Source organism: Chiloscyllium punctatum, chromosome 8, assembly GCF_047496795.1.
Source record: "Chiloscyllium punctatum isolate Juve2018m chromosome 8, sChiPun1.3, whole genome shotgun sequence".
NCBI lineage: Eukaryota > Metazoa > Chordata > Chondrichthyes > Orectolobiformes > Hemiscylliidae > Chiloscyllium > Chiloscyllium punctatum.
In genome coordinates this window covers 121,956,617-121,976,492 of record NC_092746.1, presented here as the reverse complement: position 1 = coordinate 121,976,492, position 19,876 = coordinate 121,956,617, and the positions used below count along the sequence as shown (strand labels likewise).

Sequence of the window (19,876 nt, the reverse complement as noted above, 5' to 3'; positions counted from 1 at the left end):
GGTGACAAAATGTCTGAAAACAAGCCTTCCAACTCAACGAGCAAGCCTAAACCTGAGGATATTGGACATGTGGGGAAGCAGTCTCTACTGTTCATGAGGTGTAACCATCCTGAAAATACAGAGGAGACATGATTTGAGCATACAGACATTAATGTATTTAGTTGTCTTGATGCTTTATTTATTTATACCACTAGGAGACACTGTTGACTCAGCTTGACTCTGAGTTTGGAGTCACAGAAATCTGCCCTTCAGTCAATTGAGAAACTGTGATTATTGAGTTGATATTGAATGTATTAACAGAAATCACCTGCAGTTCAGTTATTCAATGATTGTTATGTGTATGTCATAGTGAAGACCTGCTCATGACGGTCAGCCCCTTTCTTTGGTCAGAGGAGAATGTGGATGACAGCTGTTCTATTAATATTTCAATATAAACTTGAAATTTTCTCTCAACCCAGATCCCCTTTTAAAGGTATGAACTGATAGCTGTGTTTAGAAAATTGGATCAATTTTATTGTGTTTGTAGCCCTACATTTTGTGAATTTGATGAGAAAATGTAATTTCACTACATGAAAGTTCAACATTCAAATTCTATCTGTTGTCACCTTGCATATGAGCTGAAAATGTGTTGCTGGAAAAACGCAGCAGGTCAGGCAGCATCCAAGGAACAGGAGAATCGAATCCTGAAGAAGGGCTTATGCCCGAAACATCGATTCTCCTGTTCCTTGGATGCTGCCTGACCTGCTGCGCTTTTCCAGCAACACATTTTCAGCTCTGATCTCCAGCATCTGCAGTCCTCACTTTCACCTTGCATATGAACCCATTTAACAATGGAATCAGTCATAGCATTAAAACCAAATATCGAACAGGTTATTTTTGATTATTTTGACTATGTGTAGATATTTACAGCTGAGTGGGTTAACTCCCTGTCCAATTAGAAATTTTATTTGTTTTGAAGCTGCTGTGTCAGATGTTGAGATCTAACTTGCTTGGTTTATCCTGTCTTTTCACAGTATGCAGATCCAGTGGCAGACTTGCTGGATCGTTGGGGCGTGTTCAGGGCCAGGCTCTTCAGAGAATCATGCGTTTTCCACCGAGGAAACTATGTGAAAGATCTCAGTCGACTAGGGAGGGACTTGAGCAAGGTCATTATAGTGGATAACTCGCCGGCATCCTACATCTTCCATCCTGAAAATGCAGTGAGTATTCATTTTCATAATAAAACATACTACCTTTCCAAGCTGCTCTTTTTATTTTACAGGAGCTGAATAGACCGCATTCTCATTCAAGCTGTGTCAATATTCAGCACATGCTCAGGAAAACAGTGCAGAACCCCACCTCCTGATTACATAACCATGAGTGCACCGTCTTTTCAGCCTGGTTTTAACTTATTCAGACTATTTTTGACCGCTTGGAAATTAAAATTTCATGCCAGATTGGTGTCTTCGAAGTAGGCAAAAATATTTTCTTCATATTCCTTCTAGATCTTTACAGATTATCGCAAATCTATTTCCTCGGGTTATTGACTATGCTACCTTTTGTTTCTCAGTTTATCCATAGCTAAGGCAACATTCTGTGGAAACTGGAAATATGAAATATAAACACAACTGCTGCATTTACCTGGTAGGTCTGGCAGCATCTCTGTAGAGAGGAACAGAAATAATGTTTCATTTCAATACTTTTAATTAGTTCCTCCCAACCTTATCTAAGCAAAAGAGAACGACACTTGACACTCCATGTAACAAGGTATTCAGCGCCACTACTGTTATGTAGAGAAATTCACAATGCACTGCAAAGCCATTTGACCCATCTGATCTGTGCTAACAGAGGAAAATGCTATCCAGTTTAATTCCACTTTCCACTACTTGCTGTATAGTTTTGTAGATTACAGCTCTTCCAATCTATAGCAAGAGTTCTTCTTTTATGTTGTGAGGGTGTCTACTTCAATATCTTTTCTGGCAGTGAGTTTCAGAACCCACCCCCTACTAGGTCTCTTCTCTAATATTGTTGATCAATTTATTTAAATCTGTACCCATTAGTTTTTAAATTCTCCACTAAGGGAGAAAAAAGTTCTTCCTGTCTACCATATCTAGGCCCCTTATAATTCTGTACACCTCAATTAAATTTCCCATCAGCCTTCTCTGTCCAGAGAATACATTGTCAGCCCATACAGTTCCTTTTAGCTAAAGTGCTCCATTCCTGGCAAGTACTTTTGCAAACCTCCTTGAACAGAGAGAAGAAAGTCAGCAAATGGGCCAGGATTGGGCTCATGCCCGAAACGTCGATTCTCCTTCTTCTTTGATGCTGCCTGACCTGCTGCGCTTTTCCAGCAACACATTTTTAAGCCAGGATTGGGACCCCAACACTTCAACTTCAACTGAGCAGAGAGAGAGGGGGGTCAGCAACACATTAAGTTGTGGTCTAGGATTAGGGCCCAGGAGAGAGAGGGATGTCCTAGTTTAATAGCTGTACCTTCAGGGACTGCTGTTTGGGAAAGCAAATAAAACAGAGGGAAGTGTGTTGTTTGGTTTGCAGTTTTAAAAGTGTGTGTATTTGGAAGAAGGGATTGACTGAAGAACACAGGAATGCGTGATATAAGAAATAAAGCAAAAAAGGGTAAGGCAAGTACAGTTGTGTAAGAGAAGTAAATTAATAGTATTATACACGCATAATTTTATTTTAAAAAGGAAATAATTAAGGGACTGAAAGGAAGTTATTCAGTAGAGCTTGCACCTGAGATATTTTCTTCCTTTGCTATGTGGCAAATTATGGAAATTTCGGTTGTCTCTGGTGACCACATGAGCATGAAGTATGCCCAACTGCAGCGACTGGCAAACCGTATTTCAGATTTGGAGTTGTGGGTGAATTTGCTAAAGAATCTGCAATGCTGGATTTGGGCAAAGCACATTCAGTGAGATGGTTACTCCGCAGATAGAAACTGAATGGGCAGAAAGGCAGAGTAGAGGACGGCAGCGAGTGCAGAAGTTGCCTGTAGCCATCCCACTTTCTAACAGATATACTGTTTTAAGTAATATTGGAGGAGATGACTACGCAAGGGAGAGCAGTGATAGCCAAATGCACGGCACCATGGGTGGGTCTGCTGCACAAGAGGGGGAGAAGTAGAACAGCAAGGCTATAGTGGTGTAGCAGTAGGGGATTCAATTATAGGAAGTTGTGCAAGCAGAATTTAGGGAACTAGGAAGTAGATGAAAGAGAGGACCCACAAAGTAGTCATAGAGATGTACAGCACGGAAACAGACCCTTCGATCCAATCTGTCCATGCCGACTAGATATCCCAACCCAATCTAGTCCCACCTGCCAGCACCCGGCCCATATCCCTCAACCCTTCCTATTCATATACCCATCCAAATGCCTCTTAAATGTTGTAATTGTACCAGCCTCCACCACTTCCTCTGGCAGCTCATTCCATACACGTACCACCCTCTGTGTGAAAAAGTTGCCCATTAGGTCTCTTTTATATCTTTCCCCTCTCACCCTAAACCTATGCCCTCTAGTTCTGGACTCCCCGACCCCAGGGAAAAGAATTTGTCTATTTATCCTATCCATACCCCTCATAATTTTGTAAACATCTATAAGGTCATCCCTCAGCTTCCGATGCTCCAGGGAAAACAACCCTAGCCTGTTCAGCCTCTCCCTTTCAAATCCTCCAACCCTGGCAACGTCCTTGTAAATCTTTTCTGAATCCTTTCACACTTCACAACATCTTTCCGATAGGAAGGAGACCAGAATTGCACGCAATATTCCAACAGTGGCCTAACCAATGCCCTGTATGGCCGCAACATGACCTCCCAATTCCTGTACTCAATTCTCTGACCAATAAAGAAAAGAATACCAAATGCCGCCTTCACTATCCGATCTACCTGCGACTCCACTTTCAAGGAGCTATGAACCTGCACTTCAAGGTCTCTTTGTTCAGCAATACTCCCTAGGACCTTACCATTTAAGTGTATAAGTCCTGCTATCTACACTGTAAGTAATTTAAAAAAAAAAAAATTTGCTTTCCCAAAATGCAACACTTCTCATTTATCTGAATTAAACTCCAACTGCCACTTCTCAGATCATTAGCCCATCTGATCAAGATCCCGTTGTAATCTGAGGTAACCTTCTTCACTGTCCACTACACCTCCAATCTTGGTGTCATCAGCAAACTTACTTACTATACCTCTTATGCTCACATTCAAATCATTTATATAAATGATGAAAAGTAGAGGACCCAGCACCGATCCTTGTGTCACTCCACTGGTCACAGGCTTCCAGTCTGAAAAACAACCCTCCACCACCAGCCTCTGTCTTCTACCTTTGAGCCAGTTCTGTATCCAAATGGCGAGTTTTCCCTGTGTTCCATCATCTCTGGATTACCTTGGGTGCCACATGCTAGTGAGTCTAGAAGTGGGAGGTTAGTCCAGCTGAATGTATGGCTGGAAAGAGGATGCAGGAAGGGCAGCTTTAGATTATTGGAGCATTTAGACTGTTTTTAGGGGCAATACGACCTATACAAAGCTGACTGGTTGCACCTGAGCAGGAATGGGGCCAGCATTTATGCAAGGAGATTTGTGAGTACCAATGAGGCAGATTTAAACTAATGTGGCACATCGGGTTTGAATCCAGAGAGATTGTTCAGCAGGGATAGATGAATGGCCAAGTTAGAAGAGACAGCAACAGAATTGGAAAAGTATACAGAAATTATTGACTAGTCAGTCACAAGGGAGTTTGGCAAGGTTGGATGGTATTTATTTCAATATAAGGAGTATGACAAATGACGCAGATGAGTTATGGGCACAAATTAAAACAAGGGAGCATGATGTTATTGCTGTCACTGAGATATGGCAAGGAGGTCCAGGATTGGCAGCTCTAAAGTTTCAGGATACAGGGCCATGAGGTGAGACGAGCAAAGAAGTGAATGAGGAGGGAATGTTGCAGTATTAATTGGGGAATCAATTGCAGCAGAAAAGAGGGATGACGTAAGATATAGGTACAGAATTAGGCCATTTAGCCCATCATGTCTGCTCCACAGCTCAATCATAGCTGATATGTTCTCAACCCCATTCTCCTGCCTTCACCCTATAACCCTGACTCCCTTACTAATCAAGAACCTCTCTATCTCTGTCTTAAATACACTCAGTGACTTGGCCTCCACAGCCCTCTGCAGCACCCTTCTCTCTGAGGCTGTGCCCTCGGGTCCCAGTCTCTCCTACTATTGGAAACATCATCTCCATATCCACATGATCAAGACCTCTCAGTATTCTGTAAGTTTCAGTCAGATTCCCCACTCACCCTTCTGAAGTCCAAGTACAGACCCAGAGTCTTCAACCGCTCCTCATATGACAAGCCCATCATCCCCAGGGTCATTTTTGTAAACCTCCTGTAGACGGTACATCCTTCCTTAAACTGCTCACAACATTTCAAATGTGGTCTGCATCCTTGGCAGTACGTCTCTGCTCTTAAAATGCATCCTCACATTGCACTTGCTTTCCTAACAGCCAACTGAATCTGCTGTTAACCTTAAGGTAATCCTGAACTAAGACTCCTTGGTCCCTTTGTGCTTCAGATTTCTGAAGCATTTCTCCATTTAGAGAATAGTCTATGTCTCTATTCTTTCTACCATAATGTATAATCTCTCACTTTACCACATTATATTCCATCTGCCACTACTTTGCCCACTCTCCTAGCCAATCCAAGACCTCCTTCAATCTCTCTGCTTTATTTATACTACCTGCCTCTCCACCTATCTTTGTGTCATCTGCAAACTTAGTAACAATGCCCTCGGTTCCTTCATCCAGCTTGTTGATGTAGAACATGAATATTTGTGGTTCCAACTTGGGCCCCTGCAGAATTCCAATGGTCACTGGCTGCCATCCTGAATAAGACCCAATTCTACCAGTCAGCTAATTCTCTATCCATACCTTACCCTTAACACCTTAAACACTCAGCTTATTTAGCAGCCTCCTGTGAGGCACCTTGTCAAAGGCCTTCTGGAAATCCCAACCAATAACATGGACTGGTTCTCCTGTACCTAACTTGCTCGTGACTTCCTCAAAGATTCCTAACAAATTTGTCAGGCATGATCTCCCCTTGGTGATGCTGTGCCAACTCAGCCCTATTTTACCAAGTGCTCTGTAATCCCATCTATAATAATGCACTCTAAGGTCTTGCCAATGACCGAGGTCAGTTTAACCAGCTTATAATTTCCTGTCTTCTGCCTCCCCTCCCTTCTTAAAACCGGGAGATTACATTAGCCATTTTCCAGTCCTCTGAGACCTTCCCTGATTCCAGTGATTCCTGAAAGATCACCACCATTGCCTCTACAATCTCTTCATCTACCTTCTTCAGACCTTTAGGGTGTACTCCATCTGGTTTGATTGATTTATCCATCACCAAATCTTTCAGCTTTCCCAGCCCTTCTCCTTAAAAATGGCCACCTCTGCTCCCTGACTCTTAAGTTCTGGAATGCTGCCGGTCTCTGCGAAAATTTATGGAAAGTACCTTTTCAATTCCTTTGCCATTTCATTGCTCCCCATTATTACTTCTCCAGCCTAATTTTCCAGCAGTCCAATGTCCTCTTTAACCTCTGTCTTACTTTTAGATGTCTTAAAAAAAACTTGTGCAATCCTCTGTTATATTACCAACTAGCTTACTCTCATAATTCACCTTCTTCCGCTTTATTGCTTTTCTTTTTAAAAAAAAGGCATCCCAACCCTCTGGCTTCCCACTAATCTACACCACATTGTATGCTTTTTCTTCAGCCTTTGTGCTGTCCCTGATTTCTCTTGTAAGCCACGATTGCCTCATCTTCCCCTTAGTATATTTCTTCTTCCTTGGGATAAATTTCTGCTGTGCCTGCCAAATTACCCCCAGAAACTCCTGCCATTGCTGCTCCATTGTGTTCCCTGCTAGACTCCCCTTCCAGTTTTTCTCTCGTCTCATTCTTGTTACCTTTAATCAATTGTAATACTATGTCTGATCCTAGTTTCTCCCTATCAAACTGCAGTGTGAATTCTATCATTGTATGGTAACTGGTCTATAGGGGCTCCTTCACCTTCAGCTCCCGAATCAAGTCTGTGTTATTACACATCACCAAATTCAGAATTGCCTGATCCCAAGTGGACTGTGCCACAAACCGCTCCAAAAAAACATTGTTTGATATTCCACAAATTCCTTTTCTTGGTATCTGCTCCCAACATGACTTTCCCAAACCCCTATAATTAATGTAATAGTGCCTTTCTTACATGCCTTTTCTATTTCCTTATTTGATTTTCTTCCCCATATCCTGACTACTGCTGCGAGGCCAATACACAAGTCCCATCAGGACATTTTTTCCTCAGCTCTACCAACACTGATCTAAGCCTTCTGCATGTATAGTCGGTTCTGCTATAATGTGTTTCTTCAACGCGAATTGGCTTTAACGTGATTGAAGAACTTAGACCATTATTTGCAGAATGCGAATTCTCCTTATCTGTATTAGTTATAACGTGATTCTGGCTCCATTAGTTTAAATGGCTAATGAGTGATTTTCTTATCGCGAGATCACACAAGAAGCAAACTATTTCAGAACCGAATGTATATCATTTCTTGCTATCGATTTAATTTCATTTCTTACAGACGAGCCATCCTGACCCCCTCTGCCCATCTGCCTGTTATTTTGATAGGATATGTATCCTTGGATATTTAATTCTCAGCCCTGCTTCCCTTGCAGCCATGTTTCTGTGATACAACATCGTACATGCCAATTTCAATCTGTTGTACAAGTTCATTTACAATGTTTCATATACTGCATGCATTTAAGTACAGCACCCTCAGTCCTGCATTGACTACCCATACTTCTGAGTTGTCTCCTGAGCTTGAAGTTAGATTCTTGGAGATTTTCCATGTTGTTTTGTTCTTTGTTATGAAAACTTCAAAAAACTCTGCTGAGCTCCTCCCACTTTACCTTTTTCCATAGTTTTCCATGCATGTGAACCCACCTCCCTCTATTTAGGATAAAGTCCTATCCATACAGTTATGTGATTAGGCAGCACTCTTGTCCCAGCATGATTCAGGTGGAGTCCAACCCATTGGAACAGCTCCCTCCTTCCCCAGTACTGGTGCCAATGGCCCATGAATTTGAACCAGTTTCTCCCATACCAATCTGTGAGCCATTCATTTACCTCTTTAATCATTTTGACCCTGTGCCAATTTGCTAATGGCTCAGAGATTGATAGATTCTTGTTGTCTCGAGGAATTAAGGGCGACGGGGAGAATGCGGGTAAGTGGAGTTGAAATGCCCGTCAGCCATGATTGAATGGCGGAGTGGACTCGATGGGCCGAATGGCCTTACTTCCACTCCTATGTCTTATGGTCTTATAGTAATCTGGAGATTATTACCTTTTTGGTTCTTTTTAATTTAGTGTCTAACTGTTCACATTCCATCAGCAGAACCTCTTCCCTCCTTTCTTCCTATGTGAATCATGAGAACTGAATCTTTCCCCTCCTACTCCAAGTTCCTCTGCAGCCTAGATGAGATATCTTGAGCAAAAAAAAAACCAAAAGAACTGCAGATGTTAGAAGTCAAACAAAACAGGAATTTCTGGAAAATCTCAGCAGATCTGGCAGCATCTGTAGAAAGAAATCAGAGTTAATGTTTTGGGTTCAGTGGCCCTTTTTCAGAACTGACCTTTGTTCTGAGGAAGGGCTATTGAACCTGAAACATTAACTCTGATTTCTTTCCACAGATGCTGTCAGAGCTGCTGAGGTTTGTCTAGCAGTTTCTGTTTTTGTTTGAGATACCTTGAACCCGGGCACAAGGCAGGCAACACAGCCTTCTGAACTCTCAATCCTGGTCACAGACAGCATCCTAGAAAGCTTCTCAAATCAAGCCTTATGGGTAGAACTTAAGAACCAAAGTAAAAATCTCATTACTAGGAGTGTAATTAATCCGCAGACAGTCTGAGAAAAACTAAAGAGCACATATGTAGGCAAATTTCAAAAATGTGTAAAAGTAACAGGGTACATTTGTATTTCCACTCAAGTGCTGGAAAATAGGATTAGAATAATTTGGTGTTTTTTTTTTACTGAGTTGATGGGCCAAAGGGACTTCTGTTCTGTCTACTTTAATAACTCTATAACCTCTATATATGTTTCGTACACCAAATAGAAGTAAAATACTGCAGATGCTGGAATTCTGAAGCAATTTTGTTTCTTTGAAGGAAAGGCTTTGAATAAATCATATTGAATTCAATGTTAACTCTGTTTCTTTCTCCACAGAAGTTGCCAGACCTGTTGAGTTTCTCCAGCATTTTCTATGTTTGCTTCATTCTCCAGTATTTGCATGCTGAAATCGGCAGCAAAAGACTGAGATTTGTAAAGGTTTTACTGTAAATTACAAACATCAGTTTCTACCTCTCCCTGTCCAGAAGTGACAGACTACTGAGGAAGAACATAGAACTTCATTTTATTCAGTAGAATCAGATTTACCTGCAAAAGGTGATCACAGCCAGATCCAAACTTGCAATCTTCTGCTAACGGCACTTACTACACCAAAGTCATACGCCATTAGGACATGGTGCCAGCCCACTAACTCCTGCTGTATTTTTATTTTTTTTAATATACAGAAATGAGTCACCAAATTAACCAACCACCAGTGAGCAAATGACAAGCACTGCCCACCAGAGGCAATGTAATAAATTCAACTCTTTTCTTAACCAAATTTAACCAATCACCAGTGAAGAAATCAGCTATTAAATACAAAGTCCTAATGAGCATCAACCGATCGGTCATCTCTGGATTTGTTTGAATCTTCAAGGGACCTGCATTTCTAACTTCTGACAGACACAGTTTCTTTTGAGAACAAATAAATGTATTTATACAAGAGTATATAGATATTAAAAAGCAATTTCAGATTCCCATTTACTCAAAAGCAAGACATCTTTTTTCTGGAAAGTCCAACAGTTTTTCTGTAGAGGTATTCGTCTTTGTGAAACAGTCCAATAGTTGAAATCAATCCAAGCTTAAAGATTTCTTTTAGCTCTGGTGTCTACTTTAAACCGGCTAGGCGTTTTTTCCACTTTCAATTTTTGTTGAATGTACATTATTACACAAAGTTAATCAGTCTATTTAATATTTTGTTGGTGTTATTCTTTTAGTTCCTTTTACGGACAGCATTTCCTCCAAGATCCCCGAATGTATCAGCATGAGCCAGAGTTTCAGTGCCTAATATGCTCTCCATCACTCATATTTTCTTTGCTTCCTGTGCCAAGAGGCAGCTTTTCCCATTTCCTACTTGTGGGACTATCACAACTCCTTCTACACTGAAAAATCCCACTGTAAATTTGATTGCCAGGTACCACCAAAAATGATTGTCATGTTATTGGGACCACAAAAGTGAAGTAGTTTAACATATACTTCTCCATTTTGAATCTTTTTAAAGGTTTATTTGTTCTTGAGGTATCCTCCATCTTCAGTTCTTTCATGTTCAGACTAAATTCCAGCACATTGAAACTTAGATGAGGTCAGAGGCGAGCTTGTGTATTATCTACGTACCTAACAGTTGAGCTGTCAATGAGACTCCCTGCTGTTCTGTCCAGATCTGGTACAACTAATTACAGAAGACTTGATATTTTCTAATAAGATTCTTGGTAGAATTACAGTTGATACATCCAGGTTAATTTCCAAATGCACATGTTTGAAAGTTTCAGAAGCTGGACTATAAATTTTGAATTTGTTCTTATATCAATTCATTTCTAAACATTTTCTTTGAAGTCATTAGTGCCCTCCAACAAAACAATCTTGGAAATGCTTAATAAAGAAACTTGAAAGGTTCACATTACATTGCTGGGTCTGCCTTCAGTTGTGAACACCCTCATATTAACAAAACTGCCTGACTAAAAAATACTATATGTAAGAAGATTAATTTAACCCATAAAAAGCCTTTATGTAACTTTAAGAGCTTCCCCTCTATTTCTGATGCTTATTTTGGGAGCTGTGAGAATACTTTGCACTCGAGCAGTTTACCCTGAAGGAAAGTTGCTTTTATGTCTACCAAGTTGCACTTGCATGAAAAAGTTTTAAAAACGGCTAAAAATATTCTCAAAATAGCTTCCCAGCTGTAGGAGAGTCTATCCTAATTGCTTCCCCCCAGACATTCCTCAAAACCTCTAGCTACCAACCTAGCTTTGGTGTTATACATTCCACCTTTTGGACCTTTTCTATTCAGATTTATCAGTGTGATAAAGCAAATTGACATCGACCATTAACTTCCAAATATAGTCAAATAGTGCAGCCTCTTTCATCATCTTATGTTATATTCTACTAATAGCCACAGTTGCTTCCTTTATGTGGGAACTTTGTTTTTATGCAGTTTTGGGTAACACTCTAATACCTATGCTACCCACTCACCTTATCCAGCTGCGGACTTTTTTTTCACATTGAGTTTTTTCGGGCAACAATCAAAATTTCTATAAAGCTCCTCTGAACTCTAAGACCATAAGACATAGGAGTGGAAGCAAGGCCAATTGGCCCATTGAGTCCACTCTGCCATTTAATTATGGCTGATGGGTATTTCAATTCCACTTACCCGCACTCTCCCCGTAGCTCTTAATTCCTTGCAAAAATTTATCAATCTCTACCTTGAAGGCACCCAACATCCCACCATCCACTGAGCTCTGTGGCAATGAATTGCATAGGCCCACCGCTGTCTTGCTGAAGAAATGTCTCCTCATTTCCATTCTAAATTGACACCCTCTAATTCTAAGGCCAAACCCATGGGTCCTAGTCTCCACGCCTAATGGAAGCAACTTGCCAGTATCCAACCTTTGTAAGCCGTGCATTATCTTGTAAGTTTCTATTAGATCTCCCCTCAACCTTCTAAAGTCTAATGAATACAATCCCAGGATCCTCAGCCGATCATCATATGTTAGGCCTGCCATTCCAGGGATCATCTGTGTGAGTCTCCACTGGACATGCCCCTGTGCCAGTGTGTCCTTCCTGAGGTGTGGGGCCCAAAATTAGACACAGTATTCTAAATGGGTCCTAACCAGAGCTTTATAAAGTCTCAGAAGCACATTGCTGCTTTTCTACTCCAACTCTCTTGAGTTAAATGACAACATTACATTTGCTTTCTTAATCACTGACTCAACCTGCAAATCAACCTTTAAAGAATCCTGGACTAGCACTCCCAGATCCCTTTGTACTTTGGCTTTATGAATTTTCTCACTGTTCAGAAAATAGTACACGCCTGTATTTTTTTTTTCCAAAGTGCAAGACCTGACACTTGCTCACGTTGAATTTCATCAGCCATTTCCTGGACCATTCTCCTAAACTGTCTAAATCTTTCTGCAGCCTTCCCGTCTCCTCAGTATTACCTGCCTGTCCACCTAACTTCATATGATTTGCCAGAATGCCCCTGTCCCTTCATCCAGATCATTAATATATAAAGTGAACAGCTGTGGCCCCAACACTGAGCCCTGTGGGACCCCACTTGTCACTAGCTGCCATTCTGAAAAAGAACCTTTTATCCCAACACTCTGCCTTCTGTCAGACAGTCAATCCCCAGTCCATGCCAGTAGCTCACCTTGAAGACCATGGGCCCTCACCTTACTCAGCAGCCTCCCATGAGGCACCTTATTAAAGTTCTTTTGGAAGTCTAGATAGATAACATCTGCTGGGTTTCCCTGGTCTAACTTACTTGTTACCTCTTCAAAGAATTATAACGGGTTTGTCAGACACGACCTCTCCCTTGCTAAATCCATGCTGACCTGTTCTAATCTGACCCTGCACTTTCAAGAATTTCGAAATTTCATCCTTAACAATGGATTCTAGAATTTTACTTACAACCAAGGTGAGGCTAATCAGCCTATAATTTTCCATCTTTTGTCTTGATCCTTTCTTGAACAAGGGGTTACAACAACGATTTTCCAATCATCTGGGTTACAACAACGATTTTCCAATCATCCCTGACTCCAATGATTTTTTTTGAAAGATCACTGTCAGCGCCTCTGCTATTTCCTCAGCCACCTCTCTCAAAACTATAGGATGTAGCCCATTGGGGCCAGGAGATTTATCAATTTGTAGACCTTTTAGATTTTCTAGCACTTTCTCTTTTGTAATGGCTACCATACTCAATTCTGCCCCCTGACTCTCCTTAATTGTTGGGATATTACTCATGTCTTCCACTGTGAAGACTGACACAAAGTACTTATTAGGTTCTGCAGCTACTTCCTTATCTCCTAGCACTAGCCTTCCAGCATCAATTTGGAGCGACCCAATTCTACTTTTGCCTCTCGTTTGTTTCTTATGTATTGAAAGAAACTTTTACTATCATTTCTAATATTACTGGCTAGCTTACCTTCATATTTAATCCTCTCCTTCCTTATTTCTTTCTTTGTTATCCTCTGTTTGTTTTTGTAATCTCTTGGCCACTTCATAGGCTCTCTGTTTTTCTTTGATACATTTCCTGACTTCCTTTGTCAATCATGGCTGTCTAAGCCCTCCCCGAATAATCTTTCTTTTCTTTGGGATGAACCTCTGTACTGTGTTCTCAATTACGTCCAGAAACTTCTGGTATTGTTGCTCTACTGTCTTCCTCACAAGGCTCTGCTTCCAGTTGGTTTTCGTCAGTTCCTCTCTCATGCCCCTGTAGTTACCTTTATTTAACTGTAACACCATTACATCCGATTTTGCCTTCTCTCTTTCAAACTGCAGACTGAATTCTACCATATTATGATCACTGCCTCCTAAGTGTTCCCTTACTTTAGGATCTTTTATAAAATCTGGTTCACTACATAGAACTATGTCCGGAATAACCTACTTCCTGATGGGCTCCTTCACAAGCTGTTCCAAAGCCATCCTGTAAGCATTCCATAAATTCCTTTTCTTTGGGTCCATCGGCAACATTATTCACCCAGTGCATTTGCATAGTGAAGTGCCCCATGATCACTGTGACCTTGCCTTTCTGACATGCCCTATCTATTTCCTGGTACATCTTGCATCCCTGGTCTTGACAACTGCTGGGTGGTCTGTACGTAACTCTCTTTATGGTTTTGTGGTTCCTCAACTCCACCCAGACAGACACCACATCATCTGACCCTATGTCATTTAGTGCCATAGATTCAATCTCATTCTTAACTAACAAGGCAACCCTGCGCACTCTGCCCATCTCCCTGTCTTTTCAATAAGTTGTAAATCCTTGAATGTTTAACTGCCAGTCCTGAACCCCCTGCAACCATGTCTCTGTGATGCCTACCATATCTTAATCATTCACGATGATTTGTGTCGTTAATTAATCAGTTTTGATAGGAATGCTACGAGCATTTAGATAAAGCGCCTTAATGCTAATTTTCTTATCCTCATGATTTCCAGCATCTCATAATATGTCCTAAATTACCATTACCTTTTGCTTCATTCCTAGCCTGCCTTGAACGTAAACCTTGCACACATGCTAACCTGCTGCTTATCTTTCTTCTTGACTCCATACTCTCTGTTGCTTTCCCTTTCCCTCCCTTCCCCCCACCCCTCCACCCCCCAACTCACAAGTTTAAAGTCCTAATGTCCACCCGATTTATCCTTTTCGCCAGAACACTGGTTCCAGATCAGTTCAGGTGGAGACCGTTCCGTTGGTATACAGATCCCCCCGGTTCCAAAACTGATGCCAATGTCCCATGAAATTGGAATCCCTCTTTCCCACACCAATCCCTTAGCCATGTGTTTACTTCCCTAATTTTCTTACCCCTATGCCAATTAGCACGTGGCTTGAGCAGTAATCCAGAGATTATGACCCTTGAGGACCTGTTTTTCAATTTCCTTCCTAGTGCTTGATAACCCCCAAACAGGTCCTTCTTCCTAACCTTGCCTGTGTTGTTAGTACCAACATGGGCCACAACAACTGGATCCTCACCGTTCCGCTCCAATATCCTTTTAAGCCGGTCGGAGATGCCCTGCACCCTGGCACGGGGCAGACAATACACCATGCGGGACTTCCGATCCGGCTCGCAAAGGACACTATCTGTCCCCCTAATTATAGAATCCCCCATAACAATTACTTGGCTTTTTGCTCCCCCTCCCCTCTTGAATGGCCTTCTGCACCATGGTGCTGTGGTCAGCTGGCTCATCATCTCCGCAGTCCTTTTCCTTATCCTCACAGGGGGCAAGAATCTCATACTCATACCCGTTGGACAAGGTCAGGGGCTGAGGATCCTCCACTCTTGTACTCAGAATCCCACTACCTGCCTCACTTACAGTCACATCCTGTTGTTCCTGATCATTAACTGAGTTTGAATTACTTAATCTTGCGGGTGTGACTGCCTCCTGAAACAAAGCATCCAGGTAACTCTTCCCCCTCCCGGATGTGCCGCAGTGTTTGAAGCTCAGATTCCAGATCATCAATTCTGATCGGGAGTTCTTCCAGCAACCAACACTTGCTGCAGATGTGGTCACTGCCGTTCACAATGAGATCAGCCAGCTCCCACATCATACAGCTACAGCACCTCACCTGTCCAGCCATCTCTACTTATTTAATTAATTTATACAAATTTATAAATTAAATAATTTCTAGTACTTCTCTATGGTCTTATTCAACTAACCAACTAATAGTAAACTTTTAATCTATCACACAATACACAGGAAATATAAATTGAAATGCCTTACCTTAGCAACACGCAAGAGTCTTTTTGTTTTGGTTAGAGGAGGAGGAGGATGGGTGGGAGACAGTGCAAGTGTATTGATTCGAGATTCAGCCACTACCCAAATATATACCCAGCAGTCCTCTGCTCCTTGTTGTGGCCTCTCCCTCTGCTTCTCCTTTACCAAAGAGAGAGGGATCCTCCCTCTCACCTCTTGACAAATGGAGGCCCCAATGCCTGAGGTAAGTTTTTCAAACCGTTTACTTACCTTCTTAGCAGTCCTCTGCTCCTCCCTCTCACCTCTCGACAAATGGAGGCCCTGATGCCTGAGGTAAGTTTTTTTTAAAACGGTTTTTAAATGCCCTTTTCCTTCTAAGTGTATCTCTGAATCACTACTAGAACTATATTTTCTGGTTGTCCAGTCTGCTGCCTATCTACAGCCCTCACTTCTCGTCCCTCATATTAGACCTTTAGACAATGTTTACATTTCCCATAGTCTTGCCCTTCAGGTACTAGTATCTTGGCCATCCTCCAGTGATGTGACTCTGGCTGATAATTTACTATGGGCAAAAAATCCCCACATGAAATTGTGTTTTCCACATTCCTCACCATCATACAAGTATCAGTATGTACTTCTCAGCTTTTAAATCCTGCCCCTCTGATTCCAAATTGTAGAACTCATGGATATGCATACTACATGGTGCTTCTTCATCAGCACCATCTCCCACATTCTCGAGTGTTCAAAAATTCGTAACTTCTCCCCACTGCTCTTGAGGAATATGCCTTTATTATCTGATTCCTGTGTTATGAAAAATTTTCCATCATGTCCAGTACTTTTTCATGGCCCTTTCCATTTCCCGTATCTTTCTCTTATTTAACCATGTCACCGGGTGTGAAATCTCCAGTGGGTGGTTTCATGCAATGTTTCAATGTTCTAATTTCTTTTCTGACTCTTCAGCTTTAAAAGATTCACATGCTTTTCTACTGGCATGTGAATCATTTAAATGGGTGTAAAAAAAAAATCGAGCTGATTGTTCCTTCTAGTCTGGTGAATTGTCAAACAGTATTGAAGAAAATTTAGGTTCCAACCACATACTAACGGGTATAGACTTTATCCCTCAATCACCTGTAAGAAATCTTTGCATGTACTGCCTGTGCAAGTGCCAGTTGTAACTTGCAGTTTAACTGATATGCCAATATTTTGTATGATGTGGAGTGCCAGTGTTGGACTGGGGTGGACAAAGTTAAAAATCACACAAAACCAAGTTACTTTCCAACAGGTTTATTTGAAAGTACACATTTTTCAGAGCACTAATCCTGCATCAGGTTGCTAGTGGGGCAGGATGATAGAATATAGTGCTTGTATTCCAACCTTTAGTCAGACTGGTTCTGTTTCCAAAGCAGGCATTTGTAAAATGTCACATGGACTGACTGCTTACAGATTGTGAGCTTTATGAACAAAATAGAATGTATCTACAAATACAAATCTGCAAATGCAAATTCACCCCATATGTGTGTGTGTGCGCGTGAGAGAGAGAGTGTCTGTGTGTGCGCGCGCGTGAAAGCATACGCAAGTGTGACAGAATATATGCTTGTGAGAGGGTGTGCCTGAGAGAGAGCGTGTGTAAGAGAGGGTCTGCATGAGTGTGATTGTGTATAAGAGTGTGTGAATTGTCTAGTGTGTGGTGCTGGAAAAGCACAACAGGTCAGGCAGCATCCAAGGAGCAGGAGATTCCATGTTTCATCAGGAAGTGTGTGATATAGTGTATAGTATCAAGGTTGGAATCCAGACAGACTCTAACCTCACACCTATAATGCATTGTCTGACTGTGGTATCACCTTATTTTATAAAACCTTAAGTTATCTCAGGAATGTGACTTGAAAGAAGTTGTGGGACCCATTCTAAGTGATTAAAGACCTTACAGCAATCTTGGTTTGTTCAATATATCACATCAGTTTATCTTTTACTATAAATTCTGTGTCCTATGATCCTGCCCCACTAGTTACCTGATGATGGAGCAGTGCTCCAAATATTTTGTCTCACAGCTCAGTAATTGCATAGTTGTTTTCACTCAAACCATTGATGAATAACTTTCTGCAATATGCATTATTATAATTTAAAGTTCCCACATGTCGCCACATAGGTCATTCACTAAATTACTTCCATTATCTATTAAGAATTTTGTTGGTGACCCCCATGCCTGTGTCAATCCACATTTGCAAGACTTTATTCGCTTCAGTCTGTTTTTCCTTATTGTTTATCACCGTGAATATAGCAAACCTGGTCACCAGGTGATAAATACACGTTACCATTCCTATCCTATATCTTCAGATCCATGGTTACTAATTCATTAAATTCATGTACTTAAAGAACATCTGCAACAGGGTGATATGGTGCATTACAATTTTAGGACATAGGACATAGAACATAGAAATGTACAGCACAGTACAGGCCCTTCGGCCCACAATGTTGTGCCGAGGATTAATCCTAATCTAAAATAAAATAACCTAACATATGCTTTCCTCAATTCACTGCTGTCCATGTGCATGTCCAGCAGTTGCTTAAATGTCCTTAATGACTCTACTTCCATCACCACCGCAGGCAACATATTCCATGAGTTCACAACTGTCTGCGTAAAGAACCTACCTCTGACATCTCCTCTATGTCTTCCTCCTAACACCTTAAAACTATGACCCCCTCATGGCTGTCAATTCTGCCCTGGGGAAAGGTCTCTGGCCATCGACTCTATCCATGCCTCTCATTACCTTGTACACCTCAATCAGGTCACCTCTGTTCTTCCTCCTCTCCAGAAAGGTCTAGCTCAGTCAACCTCTCCTCATAAGACAAGCCCTCCAGTCCAGGCCGCATCCTGGTAAACCTTCTTTGCACCCTCTCCAAAGCCTCTATATTTTCCATAGTAGGGCAACCAGAACTGGACACAATATTCAAAGTGTGGTCTCACCAGGGACTTGTAGAGCTGTAGTAAAACCTCGCGACTCTTAAATTCGATCCCCCTGTTAATGAAAGCCAAAACACCAGATGCTTTCTTAACAACCTTATCCACTTAGGTGGCACCTTTGAGGGATCTGTGCACTAGAACACCAAGATCCCTCTGTTCCTCCACACTGCCAAGAATCCTGTCTTTTTAATCCTATATTCAGCATTCAAGTTCGACCTTCCAAAATGCATCACTTTGCATTTACCCAGGTTGAACTCCATCTGCCATTTCTCGGCTCAGCTCTGCATCCTATCAATGTCGCGTTGCAGCCTGCAATTGCCCTTGATACAATCAACAGCACCTCCAACCTTTGGGTCATTGGCAAATTTACTAGCCCACCCCTCAATCTCCTCACCCAAGTCATTTATAAAAACTACAAAGCGCAGAGCCCTGCGGGACGCCCATCACAACTGACCTCCAGGCAGAATGCTTTCCATCTACAACCACTTTCTGCCTTCTGTCAGCCAACCAATTCTGAATCCAGATACCAAGTGTCCCTGTGTCCCATACCTCCTGACTTTATGAATGAGCCTATCAGGGAGAACCTTATCAAATGTCTTGCTGAAGTCCATATACACCACATCTGCTGCTCGACCTTTGTCATGTCTCATCACCTCCTCAAAGAATTTGATGAGATTTGTGAGGCATGACCTGCCCCTCTCAAAGCCATGCTGCGACTGCCTTTAATCATACTATGCTTTTCCAAAAAGTCATAATTCCTATCCCTCAGAATTCTTTTCAAAACCTTGCTGACCACAGACATAAGACTGACTGATCTGTAATTGCCAGGGATTTCCGTATTCTCCTTCTTGAAAAGAGGAACAATATTCGCCTCCCTCCAATCGTCCAGTACGACTCCCATGGAGAGTGAGGAAGCAAATATGTTCACAAGCAGCTTAGCAACCTCCTTTATTGCTTCCCGGAGCACCGCAGGATAAATCTGGTCTGGTCCTGGGGACTTATCAATCTTAATGTATTCTTGATCTGTTCAAGCCTGATTTCCCCATTCCTCAAAGTTCTCATTCACAACAAGGTCCCTTTCCTTCGTGAAAATCGAAGCAAAAAACTCATTTAGGGCTTCCCCTATCTTCTCAGACTCCACGCACAAGTTCCCTACGCTATCCCCTACGCCTTACCTTTTCCCTGATCATTCTCTTATCCCTCACATATGAGTAAAATGCCTTTGGGTTCTTCCTAATCCTTCCCGCTAAGCCTTTTACATGCCCCCCTCCTGGCTCTCCTCAGTCCATTTTTTTAGTTCCTTCC

At 41.7% G+C, this 19,876-nt stretch overlaps 1 protein-coding gene across 7 annotated transcripts in view; it reads left to right on the top strand.

Annotated features, from left to right (window-relative positions):
* Positions 1 to 19,876, top strand: part of ctdspla (CTD (carboxy-terminal domain, RNA polymerase II, polypeptide A) small phosphatase-like a) — a 281,371-nt gene that overhangs the window by 231,532 nt on the left and 29,963 nt on the right. For all 7 annotated transcript variants that reach the window (XR_011961418.1, XR_011961417.1, XR_011961419.1 and 4 more), the window contains one exon: positions 1,014 to 1,199. Coding sequence is in view for 3 of the 7 variants with exons in the window: in XM_072576378.1 (XP_072432479.1) it covers positions 1,014 to 1,199 (186 nt within the window). In the remaining 4 variants the exon portion in view is untranslated. The remainder of the gene's footprint in view (positions 1 to 1,013; positions 1,200 to 19,876) is intronic.